General features: G+C 49.2%; 2 protein-coding genes across 8 annotated transcripts; one reads left to right on the top strand and one right to left on the bottom strand.

The window, feature by feature from the left end:
- Window positions 1–10741: 10741 nt before the first annotated feature.
- Window positions 10742–12031, top strand: RNASEH2C (ribonuclease H2 subunit C). Its single transcript, XM_032358619.1, has 4 exons — window positions 10742–10993; window positions 11182–11381; window positions 11462–11581; window positions 11896–12031. Exons 1-4 carry the CDS (start codon window positions 10822–10824, stop codon window positions 11920–11922), a joined length of 519 nt encoding a protein of 172 aa, XP_032214510.1. The 5' UTR covers window positions 10742–10821; the 3' UTR covers window positions 11923–12031.
- Window positions 12032–12102: 71 nt separating this feature from the next.
- KAT5 (lysine acetyltransferase 5) lies at window positions 12103–19508 on the bottom strand. Of its 7 annotated transcripts, none has more exons than XM_032358614.1 (14): window positions 19255–19502; window positions 19089–19155; window positions 18696–18764; window positions 18468–18604; window positions 18028–18210; window positions 17864–17938; window positions 17689–17763; window positions 16776–17024; window positions 16609–16698; window positions 15166–15306; window positions 14994–15087; window positions 12968–13127; window positions 12762–12843; window positions 12103–12666 (listed from the first exon to the last, which is right to left on the bottom strand). In XM_032358614.1, exons 1-14 carry the CDS (start codon window positions 19264–19266, stop codon window positions 12532–12534), a joined length of 1569 nt encoding a protein of 522 aa, XP_032214505.1. In that variant the 5' UTR covers window positions 19267–19502; the 3' UTR covers window positions 12103–12531. The 7 variants fall into 7 exon arrangements, with proteins under 7 accessions (XP_032214505.1, XP_032214506.1, XP_032214502.1 ...); XM_032358615.1 differs by having other exon boundaries at window positions 18028–18183; window positions 19255–19501; XM_032358611.1 differs by having other exon boundaries at window positions 19089–19503.
- Window positions 19509–22172: the final 2664 nt, after the last annotated feature.

Raw genomic sequence — 22172 nt, 5'->3', positions numbered from 1 at the left:
TCTTAAAAAAAAATTCTGTTTCCCTCTCCCTCTACTCTTCCTCCCCACTCACACACTCTCTCTCCCTCAAAAATAAATAAAAATACATTACCACAAATTTAGCTGCTAAAAAAAAAATAAAAAAGAAGTGTCTACAAATGGAAATAGAATTTCCCTTTGGCATGATGAAAATATTCCGGAATTTGATCGTTGTACTGGTTTCACAATCTTGTGAATATACTAAAATGACTAGATTTTACGCTCTAAAGGGGTGAATTGTGTGATATGTGAACTATTTATCAATATGAAATACTCTAATAATGGCGATTTGTTCAATGTATGAAGGCAGTGAACTTGAAGGAGCTCTCAGCGGCCAAGCCTGGAATGAGTTAAGCAGGAGAATAATGATAATGATGGGGTAAAACCTATAGAATGAGTAAATATCCGTGAGCCCATGTTGCTCTAAGTAAGTAATTGAATGAGTAAGCGAGGGAGAAGAAACAGCGTTAGAATTCCGATTAAGCAATGTCAAAGGAATGTCAGAAATAGAATCACCACTAGGCAAACACTGCAGCAGTAATCAGTGAATTCTTAAATAGTGGAGGGAATGTGATAAGGGACCAATTATCTGCAGAGTCTCAAAATATCTCCCTGTAAGACACTTATGAAATATAATATAAAATATAGTGATTCTAAAGGGGAGAACTCTGACAGACATGACCTTCACCAAGTGATAGGAGTTAACATACCAGTAATAAGTGCAGTGATGGGGCATCTGGCTGGCTCAGTCCGAGAAGCATGCAACTCTTGGTCTTGGGGTTGTGGGTTCAAGCGCACGCTGGATATAGAGATTACTTCAAAATAAAATATTTTTTTTAAGATTTTATTTATTTATTTGACAGACAGAGATCACAAGTAGGCAGAGACAGGCAGAGAGAGAGAGAGAGGAGGAAGCAGGCTCCCTGCTGAGCAGAGAGGCCGACGCGGGGCTCGATCCCAGGACCCTGGGGTCATGACCTGAGCCAAAGGCAGAGGCTTTAACCCACTGAGCCACCCAGGTGCCCAGTTTTTTTTAAAGCGCAGTGATATGTTGATGGGGAAAGGCACAATAGCACTTCTGTGGTATTCTTGCCAAAAATAAATAGCTTCAATCCAGTTGGGAGAAAACATCAGGCAAATCCAAACTGAGAGATATTCTACAAAGTAACTGGCCAGTGCTCTCCCTAAGTGTCATGATCATAAAAGAAAAAAGAAAAAAAGACTAAGGAACTGCCACATAGGAGAGTAGACTAGAAACATGATAATTAGATGTAATGTGGGATGTTAGGTCAGATCCTGGGCCAGAGAATGGGCATTGATGGGAAAGCTGCCAAATTTTGCATATTGTCTGTGGATTAGTTCGTAGTATTGTATCAGCGCTAATTTCCTTGTTTTGATCCTTGCACTTTGGCTCTAGAAAATGTCACCATTACGAGAAGCCAAGCAAAGGGTATTTAGGAACTCAAGTTCTCTGTAAATCTAAGACTAATTCAAATAAAAGTTGAAAAACATGTGAGATGATCATTGTATTTAAGAGAAGCCACTCCTACTTTTATCCCTTGGTTCCCAGACCGTTATATTCTGATCAAAAGTGAAAAAACACGACATACAGTCCTTGATTCAAAGCACTGTTCTGTGTTTTCTTAGATTCCGCATTTGTCTATTTGGCGTCCATTAGTTACAACCCGAATTAAGGGCTGAGTTGTTTACATCGCCCTTGGGATGCGGAGCCCACACTCTGCACAACCTCCTCTCTTTACTTCTCAAATACCAAGCCAATATTCCCTTGTCCTAAATCAACCCTCGTACAAGACACGTAGGAACAGTCCCTATGCCCCCAAATCTGCCGGAATTATTCAAACGAGCAAATCCTAAACTGTTTCTCCTGCCCTGCCTTGACTTTCCCACAGAACCCCAGAAAAAGGCAGCGGCCTATGCCTTCGCTTCACTCCTCTCTAACTCCTGGTCAACTCTGGTGCTTCCCCACATGGCCCTGTGTGTCGTGCTGTGCCTCTTTCCAGGGGGAACTGTAAGTAACATTGAACTTTTCTCTCAACGACCTTGACCTCTCTATGTCACCACTCGGTCACGGCTATCGATGAGAAGTCATAGGTACTTGGAGGCTAAGGACATGCCGTGTCCTATAGGACGGCTGCCTGGAGCTGGCAAGATATCGTCTGCCGGTAGACGGAGTAGCTGTTTTGAGTGAGCACCCCGCTGTTTTATAAAAACGGTTATTCCGAGAAGGCTTGTGGTAAGACCTGTGACGTCCAAGGTCCTGGTCCCACTGTCTCACTTCTTTTGCACCCAAGAGAGCTTCTGTGCTGGAAGCAATGTTGTGGGGGATACCACCAATGCAGATCCTGGCTGAGGCTCTATGGTTGGGGAAACAAAGCCATCTCCAGAATAAGCAATCGCTGGAGAGGAATTTCGGCCACTTCCATCCCGGAGGCCATCCAGTGTCGTCAAACTGAAACTGAGTGTCTGGCTGATCTCTTGGAACAGATTCTGCTGTATCAGGAGTTCAGTGCGGGTCACTCCTCTTAGACTGTGAGGTCTTTGTCCGTGGCGGTGGTCAGATCAGCTTCGCTGGAGAGAAGTTCATGGTGCTGAGCTCACTGTGCAGCCCCCATCCCTGCCCCAGAATGGCTATCTCAGGAGCCCATCGGGCAAGAACAGAAATGACTGGGAAATTACTGTATCACCCTCCACACCCTTATCCAGGAGATCGAACATTACGCTCTGAACCCATCCCAAGAAGTCTATGTACAAACCTCCTTATTAGACCTCTTTGCCACTAAGTTCCTTTTTTTTTTTTTTTAAACATCTGTTTATTTATTTCAGAGAGAGAGAGCACAGCTGCAGGAAGGGGCAGAGGGTGAGGGAGAGAGAAACACAAGCCAACTCCGCACCGTGTGCAGAGCCCAAAGCGGGTCTCAACCTTGAGACCCTGAGATCAGACCTGAGCCAACACCAAGATTTGGGGCCCAGATCGACTACACTGCCCAGGCGCCCCACTAAGGGTTTTTTTTTTTTTAATATTTTTATTTATTTATTTCACAGAGAGAGAGAGAGTGAGAGAGGGAATACAAGCAGGGGAGTGGGAGATGGAGAAGCAGGGGCTCGATCCCAGGACCCTGGGATCATGACCCAAGCTCAAGTCAGACTCTCAACAACTGAGCCACCCAGGCGCCCCAAAGTCTATTTAAAAAAAAATCTAGGGGTGCCTGGGTGGCTCAGTGGGTTAAAGCCTCTGCCTTCAGCTCAGGTCATAATCCCAGGGTCCTGGGATCGAGCCCTGCATCGGGTTCTCTGCCCAGCAGGGATCCTACTTCCTCCTCTCTCTCTCTCTGCCTGCCTCTCTGCCTACTTGCAAACTCTACCTGTCAAATAAAATAAATAAAATTTTTAAAAAAATCTATTGAGGTGGGGCGCCTGGGTGGCTCAGTGGGTTAAGCCGCTGCCTTCGGCTCAGGTCGTGATCTCAGGGTCCTGGGATCGAGTCCCGCATCGGGCTCTCTGCTCGGCAGGGAGCCTGCTTCCTCATCTCTCTCTCTCTCTCTCTCTGCCTACTTGTAATCTCTCTCTGTCAAATAAATAAATAAAATCTTTAAAAAAAATCTATTGAGGCATTACTGACATAAACTATTATAATTAACTTCAGATATACAAACGACATAGTGATCTGAGCCACCAATTTTCTAATTACATTCTTCCCATGTCCCAGAACATCTACCTAAACTTTCGCTTCCACCACGAATCACCATAGAGTAGTGGTTTTCAACTAGGGGTGTGGGGGTATCTCATTTTCAAAGAGATAGCTAGCAATAGATGGAGATATTTTTGGTTGTCACAACTGTAGGGGACTTGGGGAAGGGACGTTGATATGACATTGAGTGCAGGGAGTCCAGGGAAGCCACAGAACAAGCCGGCCCCCACAACAAGAATTACCCAGCCCTGAATGTCACTAGGGCCAATTTGGAGAAATCTTGATGCGCAGCCACGCTGCTGGTCGTCCACTTTCTAGGCCAAATGGATAACTAGATGTCCACTTCTCCTCTGAACCCCTACCAATGGGCTGTAAAATGATACAGCAGTCTATGTCCTGTCGGTCCCAGCTTATGATGCCCACCATCTGTAAGCCCAGCTTGAACTTCTTATTCCCCAGTCAGTTGGTCATAAAGAACTACCCATGAGGTCAAATACATAGTAAGCAGGATACTTGAAAGGATAGCACTGGACTGTTTGTTCCCCTGGTGAATTCTACTGGTGAAACCCCATTTAAGAAAGAACAATAAAAATTTGGGCACCTGGGTGGCTCAGTGGGTTAAGTCTCTGCCTTCGGCTCAGGTCATGATCTCAGGGTCCTGGGATGGAGCCCCGCATCGGGCTTTCTGCTTTGCAGGGATCCTGCTTCTCTCTCTCTCTCTCTCTGCCTGCCTCTCTGCCTATTTGTGATAAATAAATAAAATCTTTTTAAAAAGAAAGAACAATAAAAATTCTCCATAATCTCTTCTAGAAAAATAGAAGCAGAGGTGACACATTCAAACTCGTTCTATGAGGCCAGCATCATCCTAGCACCAAAGCCAGATAAAGACATCGCAAGAAAAGAAAGCTACAGATCAGTATGGCTCATGAACACAGGGTAAAAACCCTCAACAAAATATCGGAAATTGAATTCAATGCATATAAATTTAGGCTACTGATTTAAAATAATACACAATGGGGGCGCCTGGGTGTCTCAGCCGGTTAAAGCCTCTGCCTTCGGCTCAGGTCATGATCCCAGGGTCCTGGGATCAAGTCCCACGTCGGGCTCTCTGCTCAGCAGGGAGCCTGCTTTCCTTCCTCTCTCTCTGCCGCCTCTCTGCCTACTTGTGATCTCTGTCTGCCAAATAAATAAATAAAATCTTAAAAAATAAAATAAAATAAAATGATACACAACGTTTCCAATATTTCAGTGATTTTTGAAAACAGTAACTGAATTATATATACCTCTGGTGGAATATATCTTTTTAAAAAGATTTTATTAATTTATTTGACAGAGAGGGATCACAAGTAGGCAGAGAGGCGGCAGAAAGAGGGAGGGGGAAGCAGAGAGCCCAATGCGAGGCACGATCCCAGGACCGAGACCATGACCTGAGCTGAAGACAGAGGCTTTAATCCACTGAGCCATCCAGGTGCCCTTGGTAGAATTTATTTTAAGGACAAAGGAAACTACAAAAATAAATGTTCAAACTGTGTTTGTTAATGTTATTGTTAGTTGTGGTGTTATTTTTCTTCCGACACTGTTGCGTATATAGTGGGGGAACCAAGTGGATGAGAACTGGCATTTTTCAGTGGAGAAAAAAAGGATACAAATGTACAAGCAGGGGCGCCTGGGTGGCTCAGTAGGGTAAGCCTCTGCCTTCGGCTCGGGTCGTGATCTCAGGGTCCTGGGATCGAGCCCCACACCTGGCTCTCTGCTCAACGGGGAACCTGCTTCCCCCCGCTCTCTCTCTGCCTGCCTCTCGGCCTACTTGTGATCTCCATCTGTCAAAAAAAAATCTAAATTAAAAACACACACACACACAAATGTACAAGCGCTGAGGTTAGTAAAGCCCTGTAGTCCTAGAAGTAACAGTAGGATTTCATGAGGCATTTTCCTTTTAAAAGAAAAATCCACATATTTCTAGCTTTGTCCACTGAAAACATCTAGAAACTGAAAACATCCACTGAAAACATCTAGAAACAATCTAGTGACAATGAGCACATATAGTTTCACATTGGTTTAGTAAATACAATTTCTTAGTAAGAAAACCAGGGTCCTTGAAGAAATGGATGATTCAAGTCTGGGGCAGAAAAAAAAAAAGATACAAATGTATAAACAATGAGGTATAAAATGAGCCAGGAACATCTTGTGATCCTGGAAAACAAACCAAAAAACTAGAGAAGTCTCAAAAAAGGTCACATAGAGAGACTCATGAGGTAACTTGAAGAGGTGAGCACTGACAAGATGGGACAATGTGGGGACTGATAAGAATCAGAATCACAGGCGCCTGGGTGGCTCAGTTGGTTAGGCGCTTGACTCTTGGTTTCCATTCAGGTCCTGATCTCAGGGTTGTGAGATCAAGCCCCACATCAGGATCTGTGCTCAATGTAGTCTGCTTAAGATTCTCTCTCTCTCTGCCCCTACCCTTCTCTCTAGAATAAATAAATAAACCTTTAAAAAATTTTTATTAACATATAATGAATTATTAGCCCCAGGAATACAGGTCTGTGAATCACCAGGTTTACACACTTCACAGCACTCACCATAGCACATACCATCCCCAATGTCATAACCCTACCACCCTCTCCCTATCCCCCCTCTCCCTGGCAACCTTAGTTAGTTTTGTGAGATTAAGAGTCTCTTATTGTTTGTCTCCCTCCTGATCCCATCTTGTTTCATTTATTCTTTTCCTACCCCCCAAGCCTCTCTCAACTTCCTCATATCAGGGAGATCATATAATTGTCTTTCTCTGATTGACTTATTTTGCTCAGCATAATACCCTCTAGTTCCATCCACGTCGCTGCAAATGGCAAGATTTCACTTCTTTTGATGGCTGCATAGTATTCCATTGTACATATAGACCACATCTTCTTTATCCATTCATCTGTTGATGGACATCTAGGTTCTTTCCATAGTTTGGCTATTGTGGACATTGCTGCTGTAAACATTCGGGTGCACGTGCCCCTTTGGATCACTACGTTTATATCTTTAGGGTAAATATCCAGTAGTGCAATTGCTGGATCGTAGGGTAGCTCTATTTTCAACTTTTTGAGGAACCTCCATGTTGTTTTCCCGAGTGGCTGCACCAGCTTGCGTTCCCACCAACAGTGTAGGAGGCTCCCCTTTCTCCCCATCCTCGCCAGCATCTGTCATTTCCTGACTTGTTACTTTTAGCCATTCTGAATGGTGTGAGGTGATATCTCATTGTGGTTTTGACTTGTATTTCCCTGATGCCGAGTGATGTGGAGCACTTTTTCATGTGTCTGTTGGCCAGCTGGATGTCTTCTTTGCCGAAATGTCTGTTCATGTCCTCTGCCCATTTCTTGATCAAATTATTTGCTCTTTGGGTGTTGAGTTTGATAAGTTCTTTATAGATTTTGGATACTAGCCCTTTATCTGATATGTTGTTTGCAAATATCTTCTCCCATTCTGTCAGCTGTCTTTTGGTTTTGTTGACTGTTTCCTTTGCTGTGCAAAAGCTTTTGATCTTGATGAAGTCCCAATAGTTCATTTTTGCCCTGCTTCTCTTGCCTTTGGCGATGTTCCCAGGAAGAAGTTGCTGCGGCTGAAGTCGAAGAGGTTGCTGCCTGAGTTCTCCTCAAGGATTTTGATGGATTCCTTTCTCACATTGAGGTCCTTCAACCATTTTGAGTCTATTTTCGTGTTTTGTGTAAGGAAATGGTCCAGTTTCATTTTTCTGCATGTGGCTGTCCAATTTCCCCAACACCATTTGTTGAAGAGACTGTCTTTTATCCATTGGACATTCTTTCCTGCTTTGCTGAAGATTAGTTGATCATAGAGTTGAGGGCCTATTTCTGGTTAAATAAACCTTTTTTAAAAAGAATAATAACCACAGTTAGCCAAATTATAAAAAATGTTAAAAATCTATTTAATAATCTGTTTCATAATTTTTTAAAAAGGTCATAGTTGGAGCATGCCAGGGAAACAACTTATTATTTTAAAAACAGAAATAAAAGGAAAGCATCAAACAATTATTTTGCTTTACTTATACTCACTGTACCAAGAGGCAACCAGATAGTTGGTGAGGGGCTGTTGTCTTTATAGAAGTATTATAAACAGTGAAAGAAGAATGGCTGACTTAGGGGGCACCTGGATTGCTCAGATGGTTGGGCGTCTGCCTTTGGCTCAGGTCATGATCTCCAGGTGCTTGGATCAAGCCCCATGTAAGGCTCCCAGCTCAGTGGGGAGTCTGCTTCTCCCTCTCCCCCTGCCTCTTCCTCTGCTTGCTCTGTCTCTCCCTCTCAAGTGAATAAATTAAAAATCTTGGGGTTCCTGGGAGGTTCAGTCAGTTCAGCGGCTGCCTTCAGCTCAGGTCATGGTCTCGGGGTCCTGGGATAGAGCACCGCATCAGGCTCCCTGTTCGGTGTGGAGTCTACTTCTTCCTCTCCCTCTGCCTGCCACTCTGACTCCTTGTGCTCGCTCTCTCTGTCTTTCTGTGACATAAATAAGTAAATAAATTTTTTTAATCTTAAAAAAAAAGAAGAATAATGGTGGACCTAGAATATCAGCTTTTTGTTACCCCTAATGAATGAAAGGATCTAGAAAGTGATCATCTATGACTGCTAACCTCACAAAAAAGAGATATGAGGAGACCCCTGACAGAAAAAGAAGCCATCTCCTTGAAATAAATCTTGCCTCCCCCGCCCCGTGCCACCCCAAGAATCTGATGGCACTTCTAGATCTCACTATTAATTTGAAGGAACTGTAGGACAGATGCCCATGACCCTAGGAACACAATTAGTAGAATCTAGACTGTAGGAAAGTTGCAGAATCAAAAATATAAAAATAAAATTCAACATCTACTCCTGAGTTAAAAAATCGGTTAGTAGTATAGCTTTAACCAGATGCATATAACAAATTGAAAGTCAGCTTCATGATTATTGGTGAAATAGCAAAGCATTCCCATGAAAATTTCAGGAAAAAAGAAAAAGATGTCCACTGATACTAGTGAATGTGAAATTGTTCTGAAAGTGCTAGAGAATGATACAAAGTACATAATGCAACGGAGGAGGCAAAGTTATCATTGTTTGGAAGTGGAAGAACCAAGAAAATAAAATGAAAACTCTTAGAAATAACAGAAGACTCCAGTATCTATCCGGTTTAAGAACTAATGTGTGAGAATCAACAGATTTCCCAAAAGCTATGCCTGCCAACCAAATCCAGCTCACGCCTTGTTTTTGCAAACAATGTTTTTCTGGAAGACAGCCATGCTTATTTATTTGCATATTGTTTATAGCTGTTTTTATGCTACAATGACAAAGTTGAGTAATTGTGACAGAGATCATATGTGAAATTTGCCAACCTCTGCTTTAGATAAATAATAGCTAAAACAAAATGGAAAGCGGGGCACCTGGGTGGCTCAGTTGGTTAAGCAACTGACTTGATTTTTGGCTCAGGTCATAATCTAAGGGTTATGAAATCGAGCCGGGCATCTGTTTCTGCGCTCAGCGCTGGGTCTGCTTGTCCCTCTCCCTCTGCTCCTCCCCCTTTTCTCTGTCTCTCATAAATAAATAAAATCTTTTTTAAAAAGTCTCTCTCCCTGGGCGCCTGGGTGGCTCAGTGGGTTAAGCCGCTGCCTTCGGCTCAGGTCATGATCTCAGGGTCCTGGGATCGAGTCCCGCATCGGGCTTTCTGCTCAGCAGGGAGCCTGCCTCTCTCTCTCTATGCCTGCCTCTCTGACTACTTGTGATTTCTCTCTGTCAAATAAATAAATAAAATCTTTTAAAAAAAAAATAAATAAAAAGTCTCTCTCCCCTTCTCCCTCTGTCCCTCCCCATCCCTCCATCTCTTAAAAAAATAATAAAATAAAATGGGAAAAATCTATTTTATAACCGAAAAAAATAAAAGCTATCTAGAATAAACTTTAAAATATTTAATAACTATTATATATAAAGAAAACTTCACAATTGCACAGACATAAAAGGAGATGTGAATAAGTGGTATTATGTATCTTACGCTTGATAGAAAACTAAAGCAAGACTCTTATCTTTTAATACGCTCCAGCCAAAGACTACCAAGAACACACCTATAGTTGACGGAATGGATTTTTTACTCTTGCGCTGTTGGGCATCTGAGTAAGAGGGTGTTTAGGAAGGATTTGTAGGATTTGGGCTTGTGCTAGGTGATTTAGGGGAAGGTTTAAGAAAGCCAGAGTTTTCCTCTGGATTGGATACTGTCAGAAGTAGGAGTGTTTCTAGGATGGGATATATTAACAAGTCCTACCTAGACAAAAGCTAAAGCTGTAATTGGTAAAGGTCACGTATATTACCCAAGATGGAGGCATGTTTCATCATTTTTGCGGTCTGGACAATGTTCCTGTCTTTGCTGTTGTTCACATGATCTTGTTTTTGTCTTGATCCCGCCCGTCACGGAGTGACATCGTCTGATGTTGACGTACTGTGAAATTGTTCCTGTTTCACAGAACACCACGCACAGCACCTGGACGTCTAGAGGTGTGCTTCACTTTCTCAAGTCCATAAATCAAGTGCAATTGTAATCTTAATTGCCAGTTTTGTATGTGCTTGTTTTATAAAAGAACTTGGCAAAACATATCTAACTTGGGTATCTGGACAAATAAACAGTGAGGGCTTAAGAAACCAAAAACGAAATAGTACTGTGAAAACAAAAAAGGCATAAGAAGAAAAGCTTGATAAATCTACTACAAAAAAATAAAAGTCACTGTTTGGAAAACAAACCACGAACTAGGATACAGTATCTTCCACGCATTTGAGGAAGGGTTGATGTCCCAGTAAAACAAACAAGCAACTCTCCCTACCAATAACATAAAAAGAGTAATTTTCGGAATAGTTTTAATTTTTTACAATAAGAATGTACCACCGAAAAACATGTTTGAGAAAAAAGACCGGGACTTGAACACGGAGAGGCGGGGCTCGCAGGGGCTCAGAGGAGTCTCAGCGAAGGACTACGCCTCCCAGGAGCCTCTGCGCTGATCGTCCCTGGCCTCCCGACAGGCTCCGCGCGCTTTACGCGCCAGCTTTGGCCTTAGCCAGCGAGCGGCGGAATCGCGGCGGAAAATGGAAAGCAGCGACGAGGTGGCGGTCGAGAAGTGCCGCGTCCACTTGCGCCCAGGCACGCTGCGCGACGCCGCCTGCGCCACGCTGCATCTTCTGCCCTGCGAGGTTCAGGTTAACGGGCCCGCCCCGGTGGAGCGCTTCTTCACCCCAGCCATCCGCCAGGGTCCGGATGGTGAGCGTTCAGCGCGGGACTACGGCTCCCGGCAGCCCCCGCGCCCACCGCGCGCTCTCTTTGGCGAGGAGCGGCGCGAGGACTCCTGGGGATCGTGGTCCACCTGAGGTGGAGGGAGGGCCCCAAGGGGCTTGCCCCGCAAGGCCTGAATCAGGTCCTCACCGAGACCCTGCGCCTGCTTCCTGCAGGACTCGAAGTGTCGTTTCGGGGCCGCAGACTACGAGGCGAGGAGGTGGTGCTGCCGCCCGGCCTCGTGGGATACGTGACGGTGATGGAAGAAAAGGGAGAGGGGCCGGTAGGGAAGGATTTCTCGGAAGGTTCGTCGAATAATGATGAGCGAGAGGAGCAGGAGCTGGCGGAGCCCCCCGAGGCGCTGGAGCGGGACTTTGTGAGCACAGGGGGACAGGGGCGGAGCGGGGGTTGGGGCGGCAGCGGTGGCCCCGATGTTGAGCTGAGCCCCTTCCTCAGGACCAGTTTATCGGAGCTGCTGCCAGTTTCAGCCGCTTCACACTGTGGGGCCTGGAGACCATTCCTGGTCCGGATGCCAAAGTGCGCGGGGCCCTAACCTGGCCCAGCCTCGCTGCAGCGGTGAGTGGATGGACGGGCTCTCACTCTAACAACCCCATCCATTACCCTGTGACTTCAAGGTTATTCCCTGGGTTGTTCAGAATCTTGCCCGAGTGGATTTGGAGCTTCGGGGCCCGGGAGCACAATGGGGCACATGGAGCCTGGGTCTGGAGGATCAGACAGGTCGGGGTGGGGGGGGGGCAGTGTGGTTTCCCCACCCCTGACCTGTCTAGAAGGGGGTTATCATTCTGCATAGCTTGGTCCCACCTAGAGTATGTGGGCCACCCAGTCACTGTATATCAAAAATCTAACAGTAGAGGGGACTCCTGTTGCAGATTCACGCACAGGTGCCTGAGGACTGAAAACCTGAACTTGACATTGAAAGTCACCAGTCCCTCCACCCCAATAAGCCAGCTCTTCATTTTGGAACCGCAGATTCCATCACCGCCAATAAACAAGCTCTTTACAGCACCAGTGAGTTTGTGGGCATGTTGGGAGTCCCCGAACTACACTGCCCCTTCTCCAACAAGAAACTTTCATGGCTCTGGCCCATAGAAAGAGTTTATTGCCAAGGGGCAGTGAGGGCAAAAGAGGCCAGAATTTTGTAGCCAGGACCCCTTCCCCCGCAACTCCTACTTTACAAAAGAAATTTTTACAGCCACTGGCCCCCTGTACAGAGTGTACCCACTCCCCCACCCCACCCCCCCATCCCACTGTACACAGCTGCCTGGCTCTGTCCAGTCTCTGGTTCACAGCAGGCCCAGACCTGCAGCCGGCTGACCTTGGAGCTGATCTGAGCCCTGAGCTTACCCTGGTGCTAGGCACCAGCAGCCCCTACCAGGCCTGTCCTCTCCTTATGGCGCTGTCCTCAGCGCCACCTCCCTTGGTGTGCCTCTGGGGGCCCCAGTAGGGGTGGGATGTGCCGTCAGCCCCAGTTCTCCTTTGTCGCCACTGCTGTGGCCAGTGTCCGGTCACCACTTTCCCCTCTTGCTCCAGTCCTTGGGAGTGAAGTGCAGACACTTGGAGTCGATCCGAAGAAGCCTCTTGAGCATAGCTCTTTCGTGTCCATCCACGATGTCCTCGGACAGCGTGAGGATATACTGACCCTGGATGGGAGACGGGGGCCAGAGGGGGTCAGCCCATGTGGGGCCTGCACTCTGCAGCCCTACACGCACCTGTCTCCCCTTGCCTGCCTCCCTACCTTGTAGTAGTTGATGAGGTTGAGGTATTGTAGAGTGGAAATGACATCTTCCTTCTTGATGCTGGTGATTTCACTGATCTCGCTGTGGGAGGGCAAAGATCAGGTCCTCTGGAGGCCTTCGTCTCTGCCCCAAGCCCCCAGGAACCCCAGGAGTGAGGATGGGCCATGCCATGCACCCCCAGGGGAGGAGGGAGGGCCAGGCTCACTTGATGGTGATCTGTGGCCTCTCCCCGCTCTCTGACTTCAGCCCCATCAGGATCTCCAGAATGGTCTGGGACCAGTAGCTCCGGTAGGATAGGAGGCCAAGGTCTGAAAGGGGCTTCTCAGGAGTCCCCGTTTTTCCCTCCACTTTAGAGAGTTCATAGCCTACAGCAAGGGAGCAGGAAGGGGTAGGTCAGCGATCACACCTTCATGCAACCAATGTTCCAGAACACGAGTTAGAGAAGTAAACTGCCGGGTTCCCATCTCGGTCCTGCCCCGTGGGGCTTGTCTGCTTCGTCTGTTTCCCTGTAGAGAACTAAGAACCATTCCTTCTTCATCTCTGTGCGGCAGAGGTAGGTACTGATGGGAACAGCTATGATCCCAGGGGGGTGCAGAGGAAATGGGAGGGAAGGCAAGTGCCTCCGATTTTCATCATTCCAGACTCTGGCCGTCTGTGCGAAGGGAAGGCAGACCCCATCTTTGCTCTAGGCCGGAGGAGATTTGGCTCTGCAGTTAAATCAGTCCCCCTAGCTGCAGCCCGAGGAGCATCAGCTGCTCCAAGACCACAATGGCAAGAGAGAGGGACCAATGCACTTCCTGGGTCAGAACGCGGCCACTGCTCAGTAGGTAACTGACCTCTCCACGGGTTCTTTCCCTCTGACTGCTCTGCCCTCCTCCACCCCCTGAGCACTGGCCACTGGCACACAGTTCCCAGTAAGACCCTCAGGCCCTTTGGAACCTTATATAGCTTCGTGTCTCTTGACAGAATCTTCATTGTCCCTCAGGGTTCTGGGGTGTCACCATTACCTCTAGAAGCCCTTCTTCACCCTCAATCATAACTATGTTGGGTCATGGCCCTTTCTGCCCACCCCTTCCAATCTTGATCAGTCAGTGTGGCCCAATTTCCTGTGACTTCCACTGACCAGTCTAGCTGGAAGAGGGACAGAGAGGCTGCTGCTTTAGAGAAAAACAGCCTGGAAGGGGTAGGAGGCACACCTGATTCCTACTGAATTCTGCTGGGCCCGCCAGCGCCTGTGGAGTCCCAACAGACCATCTGGAGGCCACACCTGCCTCAGCAGGGAGCTCCCGGCCCCTCCCTGGCAAACATCTACCTGCCATCAAGTACTGCCCACGGTGGGTGCTTCTGGAGCACCTGTCCGCTCCTGCGGGGGAGGACCGAGTGCCTCGAGCTGGTGACCTTGCCCACATTCTGTTTCCACTGAGGTCTGACCTTCAAGGCTTAGATTCATTTTAAGTGTCTGCCCACCCTACCAAGCTGAGGGCTTTCTGAGGATGGGACCCCATCCCGGCTTCATTCTGTTAATAAAATTCCTCAAATGGACCGTGACCTTGATCAAGTCAAGCCTCTGCGTCTTCATCAAACAGCTGAGGCGCCCCCTCCTGTCTCTCAGGTCAGGGTTTGATTACCCCAAGGGTTCCACCGAGTGGTGAGTTGAACGGAGTGGGATTAAGCTGCTGGGAAGCAGAAGGGGCAGCTGGAGGACAGAGAAGAGTTCCCGTACGAAGGAGCTGAGTCCCTCATGGCCTTCACAAGATGGACCTGCCTGAACCCAAGGAGAAGAAGCCAAAGCCATACGAGTCAGTGCTTCCTTGTTTTTGCCGAATTAACAGCATTTCGAACTTCCGCCGCCTGCAAGGCTCAGGCCACAACTAGTCAAACGAAGCACTGCTCCTTGCTCAGGAATTTGTATGATGGCCCAGAATCAGACAGACAAGCAACAGGGGCTCACCTGCCTTCTGTCCAGGGCCCTGGGCGGGAGCAGATGAGTCAGAGTTGGGAAAAATTGGGTGGTGCTTAAAAACTTTTGCCAAGGAAAAATGAGGGGCTGCAAACCTAGCCCAGATAGGCAGGGCAGTCACCCTGAGCCAAGTGCCAGCTTGCTTTCTGGCCAGCCAGGTAGGGCTGATGATCACAGCAACCTAGCACCTAGCGGAGGTGTGATGGCAGCCCTGGTCCCAGGCCTGGCCCTGCAGGCCCACCCACCCCCAGCCGAGCTCACAGGTACTCACTGAACTCGATCAGCAGCTTGCCATAGCCCCGGCGCTGGTAGGGAGGCAGGGTCAGGATGCAGGCCACGTTGTAGTCTTCCGTGGATTCCTTTTCCTGGAAAATGGGGGTGAGTGAGTGAGGCGGAGCCACAGCTCCAGGCAGGGCCGAGAGCAGGTCCCGGTGAGTGCTCACCTTGGAGAAGTAGCCCACGATGTGGAAGCCCTTGCAGTCATACTCTGTCATGACGTAGAAGAGGAAGGGGTCTGTGTCATAATACAACGTCTTGTGGTCAAGGAAACACTTGGCCAACAGACACAGGTTCTGGGAATAACTCTGCAAAGGAAAAGGCTTGTCACCGCTCTGGGTACCCTGTCTTAAATGTGGCCGTTTGGTATCTCTACCAGAAGCTGGTGACAGGTGACGACCCTTCCTCCCTGGCCCCTGACCCGTTCTCTCAGTCAGGCTGTCCCTGGCACTCAGGCACAGCTACTTCTCAGTGGCAAGGAGCGCGTGTACCCCCTCCGGGAGAGTGTCTGCCCAGCTGTCTTGCTGAGGAGCTGGGGCTGGTTTACCCCTGTTCCCCACACCTCCACCTAAGGCCTGCGGGGGAGCTTCCACGGCCCTCTACTTTGGTCGGTCCAGGAAGACAGACTGTGCCAGGGTTTAGGAGAGCAGCTCTACCCTGGTGACAGTCTAGGAATCTGCTTGTCAAAAACCACGACACTCTCCTGGCCTACAGTCACACCTGCTGGAGGCGGATCTGTCCTACAGCGGAGGGAGGATATTCTGAAACTGAAAGTAACAGCTTCAGGAACAAAACAATCTTACTGCTCTGCTTCACCTCCATACATACGTCCCCCCACACACCAGACTCGGCTTTTTAACCAGCTGCTGGGCACTGCCATCTGAGCGCCTGGGTCTTAGTAACAGAACAGGGGTGAAAGCAGCACATCCTTCCCTTGAGCCTCCTCAGCACCCGAGCCAGAGCTCTCCCGAGCAGTCCAAGATGCCTACTTCTCCCCCACCGCCCTCTGTGCCCCCGGAAGGGTCTCGCAGTCTTAAGAGTACACCCAGATGGCTCCCTTCTTCCTTCCCGCAGCCAATGACCCAGGCAGGTTTGAAGCCCCAAACCTACAGTGACCCCTCGCCCTACCCCAGCTGACCTTCTCGCCACCTGAGCTCTGTCTCAGAACAGCCTTGCCTCTCCTCTCTGCCTTTCAGCTGGAATGACCCTGACCTTTCATACCATCTGTACATCCGTCCCCGCTGCTTGGGATCCCCTGACCTACCCCATCCTTCCTGTCAAGGATCAAAGACCACCTCCTCTGGGAAGCACTGTGGGCCATCTCCCAGTCCTCATAACCCACCCTTTGTTTCGTGACCCTTAGCCCCGGGATCTAAGTGGACATTGGCAAATCTGTTTTTTCCACGGACTATGAAACTCAAGAGGTTTTGTCTAATTACTGGTCAGTATATCTCCCAATACCTGCCTTATAGCAGGAATTCAACAGAAATGGGATAAACTAATCTGTTGGCCAGGCTGCTCTGTGTTTTCCTGAGCAGGAAAGAGCTGCGCGTTTCACTTCCCCCAGATCACCAGCGCCGACGACTCCCCACTGCCCCTTGGTCACAGACCTTGTTCTTACGGCCGTCAATCTCAAAGAAAGAGATGGTGCCCTTGCGGTAAATCTCGTTGCCTGGAGGATGTCGCAAGTCACACTTGGTCTGAGGAAGAGAGGAGGATCAGAGGCAGGGACTGCATGGGGGGTGGTAGGAAAGCAGCCCCCCAGGACTCCTCGTACCAAGTGACGCTGCAGACACTTGAGGCTGCGGCCGTATTTGAGGCAGAACTCGCAGAGGTAGAGGACGGGCAACGTGGTAAGCTCCTGCGGGTATGGGGAGAAGTACCACGGCTTCAGGCGGTGCCGGCCCAGCTCGATACACTCGATGTTCTTCATCCGGGTGACAATGTCGTCGTGGCTCCGGTCCGACACCAAGCTGCCAGTCATGCGTGGCGCTGACGGTATTCCGTCTGAGCTGTCCTGGGAGTCCTGCCCAGGGCCGGTGGAAAAAACACCAGGTTACAGAAAATAGCTCAGGCAGGACATGACAGCTCGCATAACCCTTCTGCAGCTTTCCTTGTTCAAGCCTAGCAACCAGCCGAGGGGGAGGCCGGTACTACATTATATCCCCCACTTTCCAAATAAAAGGAAACTAGGAAAGTTCTCAATTGCGGTTTGAAAGAGAACACTAATGATTGACCCGAACCAGCTCTACCTGGCTCCTAATCCTACCAACAATCATCACTGCCATCACCTCCTGTTTAGCTATTAATTTATTTATGTGTTTGTTTTTAAAAATGTTATTTACTCGTCAGAGAGCAAAGCAAGGGGAGCTACAGGCGGGATCAGGCAGAGGGAGAAGCAGAATCCCCACTGAGCAAGGAGCCTGATCCAGGACTCAATCCCACTGGGGTCATGACCTGAGCCGAAAGCAGATGCTTAACTGACTGAGCCACCCAGGCGTTGTTTATTTATTACCTTTTATAGTAATCTCTACACCCAAGGTGGGGCTCATAACCCTGAGATCGAGTGGCACACGTTTCCAACTGAGCCAGCCAGGTGCCCTTTCTTGTTTCTTTTTAAACCCATCACTAAACTCTCTATCCTGCTATGTTCCTCCTTTTCACTCAGCTTCCCTCCTCCCCAGACCTACCTCATCAGTGCCCAAGCAATTTGATTTTCGCTTCCGTCCTGGCTGAGCTGCCACTGCCCTACGGGCTGATCCATTCTGCAGGTAACATGGGGAGAGAGAACGGAGAGTGGGGAGAGGAGCCTGAAAGGGGCTGCCGGACGGGAAAAGGAAGAAGAAAAGGGTCTGGGGGACTCACCTGGGGAAAAACCGAGGCTGGAGCTGTCTCGCTGGGCACTGGAGTTGCTGGGGAAACCACCTCCACCTTCCGTTTCTGCAGAGAGAAACCAAGAAAGGTGGGTCAGAAGGTAGAGAAGGTGGGACCTCAGAGGAAAGCAAGGTCCCTGGAATTGCTGAGGGTACCGTTGAGCGGTGGTTGGGCTGCAGGCAGGAGCTGGAGGAGAGCGGCTGGTCAGGCTCGCCACCGGGAATGGCCTCCCGCTCCTTGGGCAGGTTGAAGCGGAGTGTGATCTGGACCGGGATTGGCAAGGTCTTCCCGCTGGCCTGGGCGGAGGCCGGCTGTAGAGATAGGTCCAGGGTCTTCCTCTGGGGTGGGGATGGTGATGGGATGGGAAAGGGGAGTAGGGGCCCCTCAACGTGGAGTAATCAAGCCCCACCCTCTGCCCTCTCAAGGACACAGGAATAGCTACTGGACTCTGGAAGCTACAGTTTTGCCCCCATCCTTTGCAAGCTGAAGCCAGAGCGGAAGGGTGCAGACTTCTACCCATCCAAAAGCCCCTGAGGCCAAGAGATGAGAAAAGTAGGAGGCAGGAGAGAAAAGGTGAAGCAGGGGACCTACTCACCACCTCTCTCTCTGGAGAGCCGGGGCGAGACCCAGGAAGTCCGTTCTTGGTGGGGGTCTTGGCCTCTTTCTTGGGGAACTGAATCTTCTTCAGGTCCAGCCGCTCGTGGGTCACCCATTCATCCAGGCGTTTGTTGACTGCAGCAGTGGGGATGGCTCAGGAAGGAATGCCAGAGGCTGTCTCCCAACCCCACCCTGCCTCCCTACCTCACCCCAGCCCAGGACTCACAGTCAATATAATGGACGTAGAAAAGCTTGCGGCCACTGATGTCCTTCACGCTCAGGATCTCGGCCAGGGCTGTGGGAACAACACAGGCAGGAGCCTTAGTCGAGCCAGGCGATGAGAATCCACCCTCCTAAGACCTGATCTCCTCCCCCAGGCCGGATCCCTAAGCCCCAGCACTTAGAAGCTTTCACCCGAACCCCCTTTAGTCATCAAGTGCCGCCCCCTCCCCAAGCCCCGCCCTATCCATTGGAGAGGCAGAAAGCCACGCCCCTCCTGGGTATCTGCGCCCCGCCCGCCTCAGGATTATAGAGGCCCCACCCCCTCCCGAGGGTTCGGTTGACTCCCTCCCGCCCCTCGCCCTCAGGTTCCTTAGCCCCGCCCCCCGACGTCACTCACGCCACTCATCTTCGTTGTCCTGGTTCCGCCGAAGCACGGGCAGGCGGCAGCCCTCGATTATCTCCCCCTGGGGAGACAGCGCGGCGCCAGGGTCGGCTACTGGGGGGCCTCGGGTTCTACCCACCTCCCCTGGCTCCCTCCGCCCCGCCCCGGGCACCGGACTCACCACCTCCGCCATCTTCCCTCCCTCCACTGCCACTTCCGGCCCCTCTGGGAGACGTCACTTCCGGGGTTCAACGCGCCGTAGGCCCGCGCCTCTTGAAGCCGTTTTAGAAGAAGACTTTTGAGAGACACCCCTGTCCAGCTGGAAGCAAGCAGCCGTGCCGTTTGGCTGGCGGGAAGAGTGGGGTGTTTTAAGTTTCGGTCCGAGTCCTGGGCGGAATCCCCGAAGCGCGCACAACTATTGGAGGAAACCTGAGTCCGTCACGTGACGCCCACCGGGCGCGACGCCGGTCACGTGGTTACAGCGCGAGTCACGTGGGAACAGGTTTGTGCTTGGAGGACGACCGAGCTCGGGCGTCTCCTAGTGGCCGCAGGAGGCGTCGCCGGGAGGAACTGCGCTTGCTTGGCGCGGGGTGGGGGGTAGGTAGGGGGAGTGTCTGGGGGGAGTGGGGGGCTGGGGAAGTGGGCGGAACTGCGGACGGACCTGGTGCTGGGTGGTTTGTGGACTTCCTTTCCTGGTGATGGGGATTCAGATGTTTCGGTTTGTTGTTTTGTATATTAGATTTATTTTGTTTTATTTTATTATTTCTTTTAAAAGATTTTATTTATTTATTTGCCAGACAGAGATCACAAGTAGGCAGAGAGGCAGGCAGAGAGAGAGGAAGGGAAGCAGGCGCCCCACTGAGCAGACAGCCCGATGCAGGGCTCGATCCCAGGACCCTGGGATCATGACCCAAGCCGAAGGCAGAGGCTTTAACCCACTGAGCCACCCAGGTGCCCCTAGATTTATTAAAAAAAAATAATGTTCATGCATGCATTCAACAGATATTTAGTGATCCTCTAGCATGTGCCAAGCATTGTTCCAGGAGCCCGTAATACATTAGTGAATATGGTGAAGAAGCCTGGCTTCATGGAGCTTACAGTCTTGGGGTTTGGGAGGAAAAGGAGAGGTATCCATATCAAGTGTATTTAAAATTAAGTTATTTAGTATATGAAAAAGTGTTACCTGTTATGAAACCGCCCCCCCCCCCAAAAAAAAACTACAAGCCAAAAGACATGGGTAAAGAGGTTGCAGTTTTTTAAAGATTCAGTAATTTATTTGACAGAGATCACAAGTGGGGAGAGGGTAAGCAGTCTCCTCGCTGAGCAGAGCGCCCATGGGGCCTTGATCCCAGGACCCTGAGACCATGACCTGAGCTGAAAGCAGAGGCTTAACCCACTGAGCCACCCAGGCACAGAGGTTGCAGTTTTAAATAGAGTGCTCAGGGCAAGCCTGGCTGTAATTGTATTATTTGACCAAAGCTTCAGAGGGGTAAAGGGATGAGCCAAGCAGATAATCTGGGAGGAAACTGTCCCCCTCAAAACAGACCATGATAAAGGGGAGAAAAGTATGGTCTCAGACCATCAGGAGTAAATGTGTGCAGTGAACATCTTGGTTGGTTGTCTTATAGACCAGGATTGAGCAAACTGGCCTATGGGCCGAATCCAACCCTCTTCTGGTTTTCCTACAGCCAGCCAGTGGGATCACTTTTATATCTGTTAATGGCTGGGAAAAGATCAAAAGAAGACTATTTTGTGATATGTGAAAATTATGAGGTTCAAATACTCCTCATTTACATTTTATCTCTGAGGTCTTTCACATTAAGAGTGAATAATTGTGCCTGGGATGTGGTCCATAAAACCTAAACCATTTACTGCCTGGCCCCTCACAGAAAATGTTTGCCAGTCTCTGCCTTATACACTGTTGTGTTGTCTGTTCATTACAAAAGTAGGTTCTTTTTTTTATTAAGATTTTATTTATTTATTTGAGTGGGGGGGAGTGTGAGAGGGGAGAAGGTCAGCGGGAGAAGCAGACTCCCCATGGAGCTGGGAGCTCAGTGCAGGACTCGATCCCAGGACTCTGGGACCATGACCTGAGCCGAAGGCATTTTCTTAACCAACTGAGCCACCCAGGCGCCCCAAAAGTAGGTTCTTGACTGTACATATTGTGCTGTTCCCAATTCATTTGCTTAGCAACGTAAATTAAACACTTGTCACGAAATACTCTTAGCAATACTTTAATGACTACATTGTGCTTTGTTGTTTAGATACATCTTACCTGCCATAACCAGTTACTCCTTGTTGAATATTCCAAGTTATTTCCGATTTTCCCCTATTACAAACAGTGCTACAAACAGCGTCTTTCCTTACGTGTACAACCTTCCACGTATTCCTAACAGCTTGATTTGTATTGAGGATATAAATGGGGGAATGATTGTATCTGCCTTTTGGAAAGATCACCCTGCTGGCACTGTCCTTGAATTAAAAGAGGTAAAACCAGAACAGGACGAATCAGAAGACTGTCACAAAATTGACCATTTGCTGATAGCAGTCAATGAATCAATAAGTGTTTATCCAGGGCCTGCTATCTAGCACAGTTAGTACTGGTTCAGTCCCTTGAGCCCTGTCAGAGTCATCAATGACCCATGCTAATCCTGTCGCAGCTTCTTGATCCTCTCGGCAGTGGCATTTGGCATAGTTGGTCATTGTCTCGTTCTTGAAACGCTCTTGTCCTTGTTTCCAGCATATCAGACCCTCCTGGTTCTCATCCAGCTTCCGTGGCTGCTCCTTGTCTCCTCTGCTCGTTCCTCCTCCTGTCCGTGACTGCTGAGTGTTCACGGGCCCCAGGTTCGGCCCTGCACGTCGTGTCTGTGTCCACCCTCTCCCCTCATGGGCTCCTGCAGGCTCGTGCCTTTAAATACCATTCACGTGCTGAGGTTTCTCAAATTCATATCTTGAGCTTAGATATCTCCCCCCAACTCAGCCTCACCGCCCGTTCAGCATCTCTGCCTGGTTGTCTAGAGATCATGTCCAGAACCAAACTCCTGGTCTTCCTTCCCAACTGCCTCCTCCCACCGTCTTTCTTGTCCTTGTCAGTGATGT

Source organism: Mustela erminea, chromosome 9 (assembly GCF_009829155.1).
Source record: "Mustela erminea isolate mMusErm1 chromosome 9, mMusErm1.Pri, whole genome shotgun sequence".
NCBI classification, from domain to species: Eukaryota; Metazoa; Chordata; class Mammalia; order Carnivora; family Mustelidae; genus Mustela; species Mustela erminea.
This window is presented reverse-complemented; position numbering and strand designations above follow the sequence as displayed.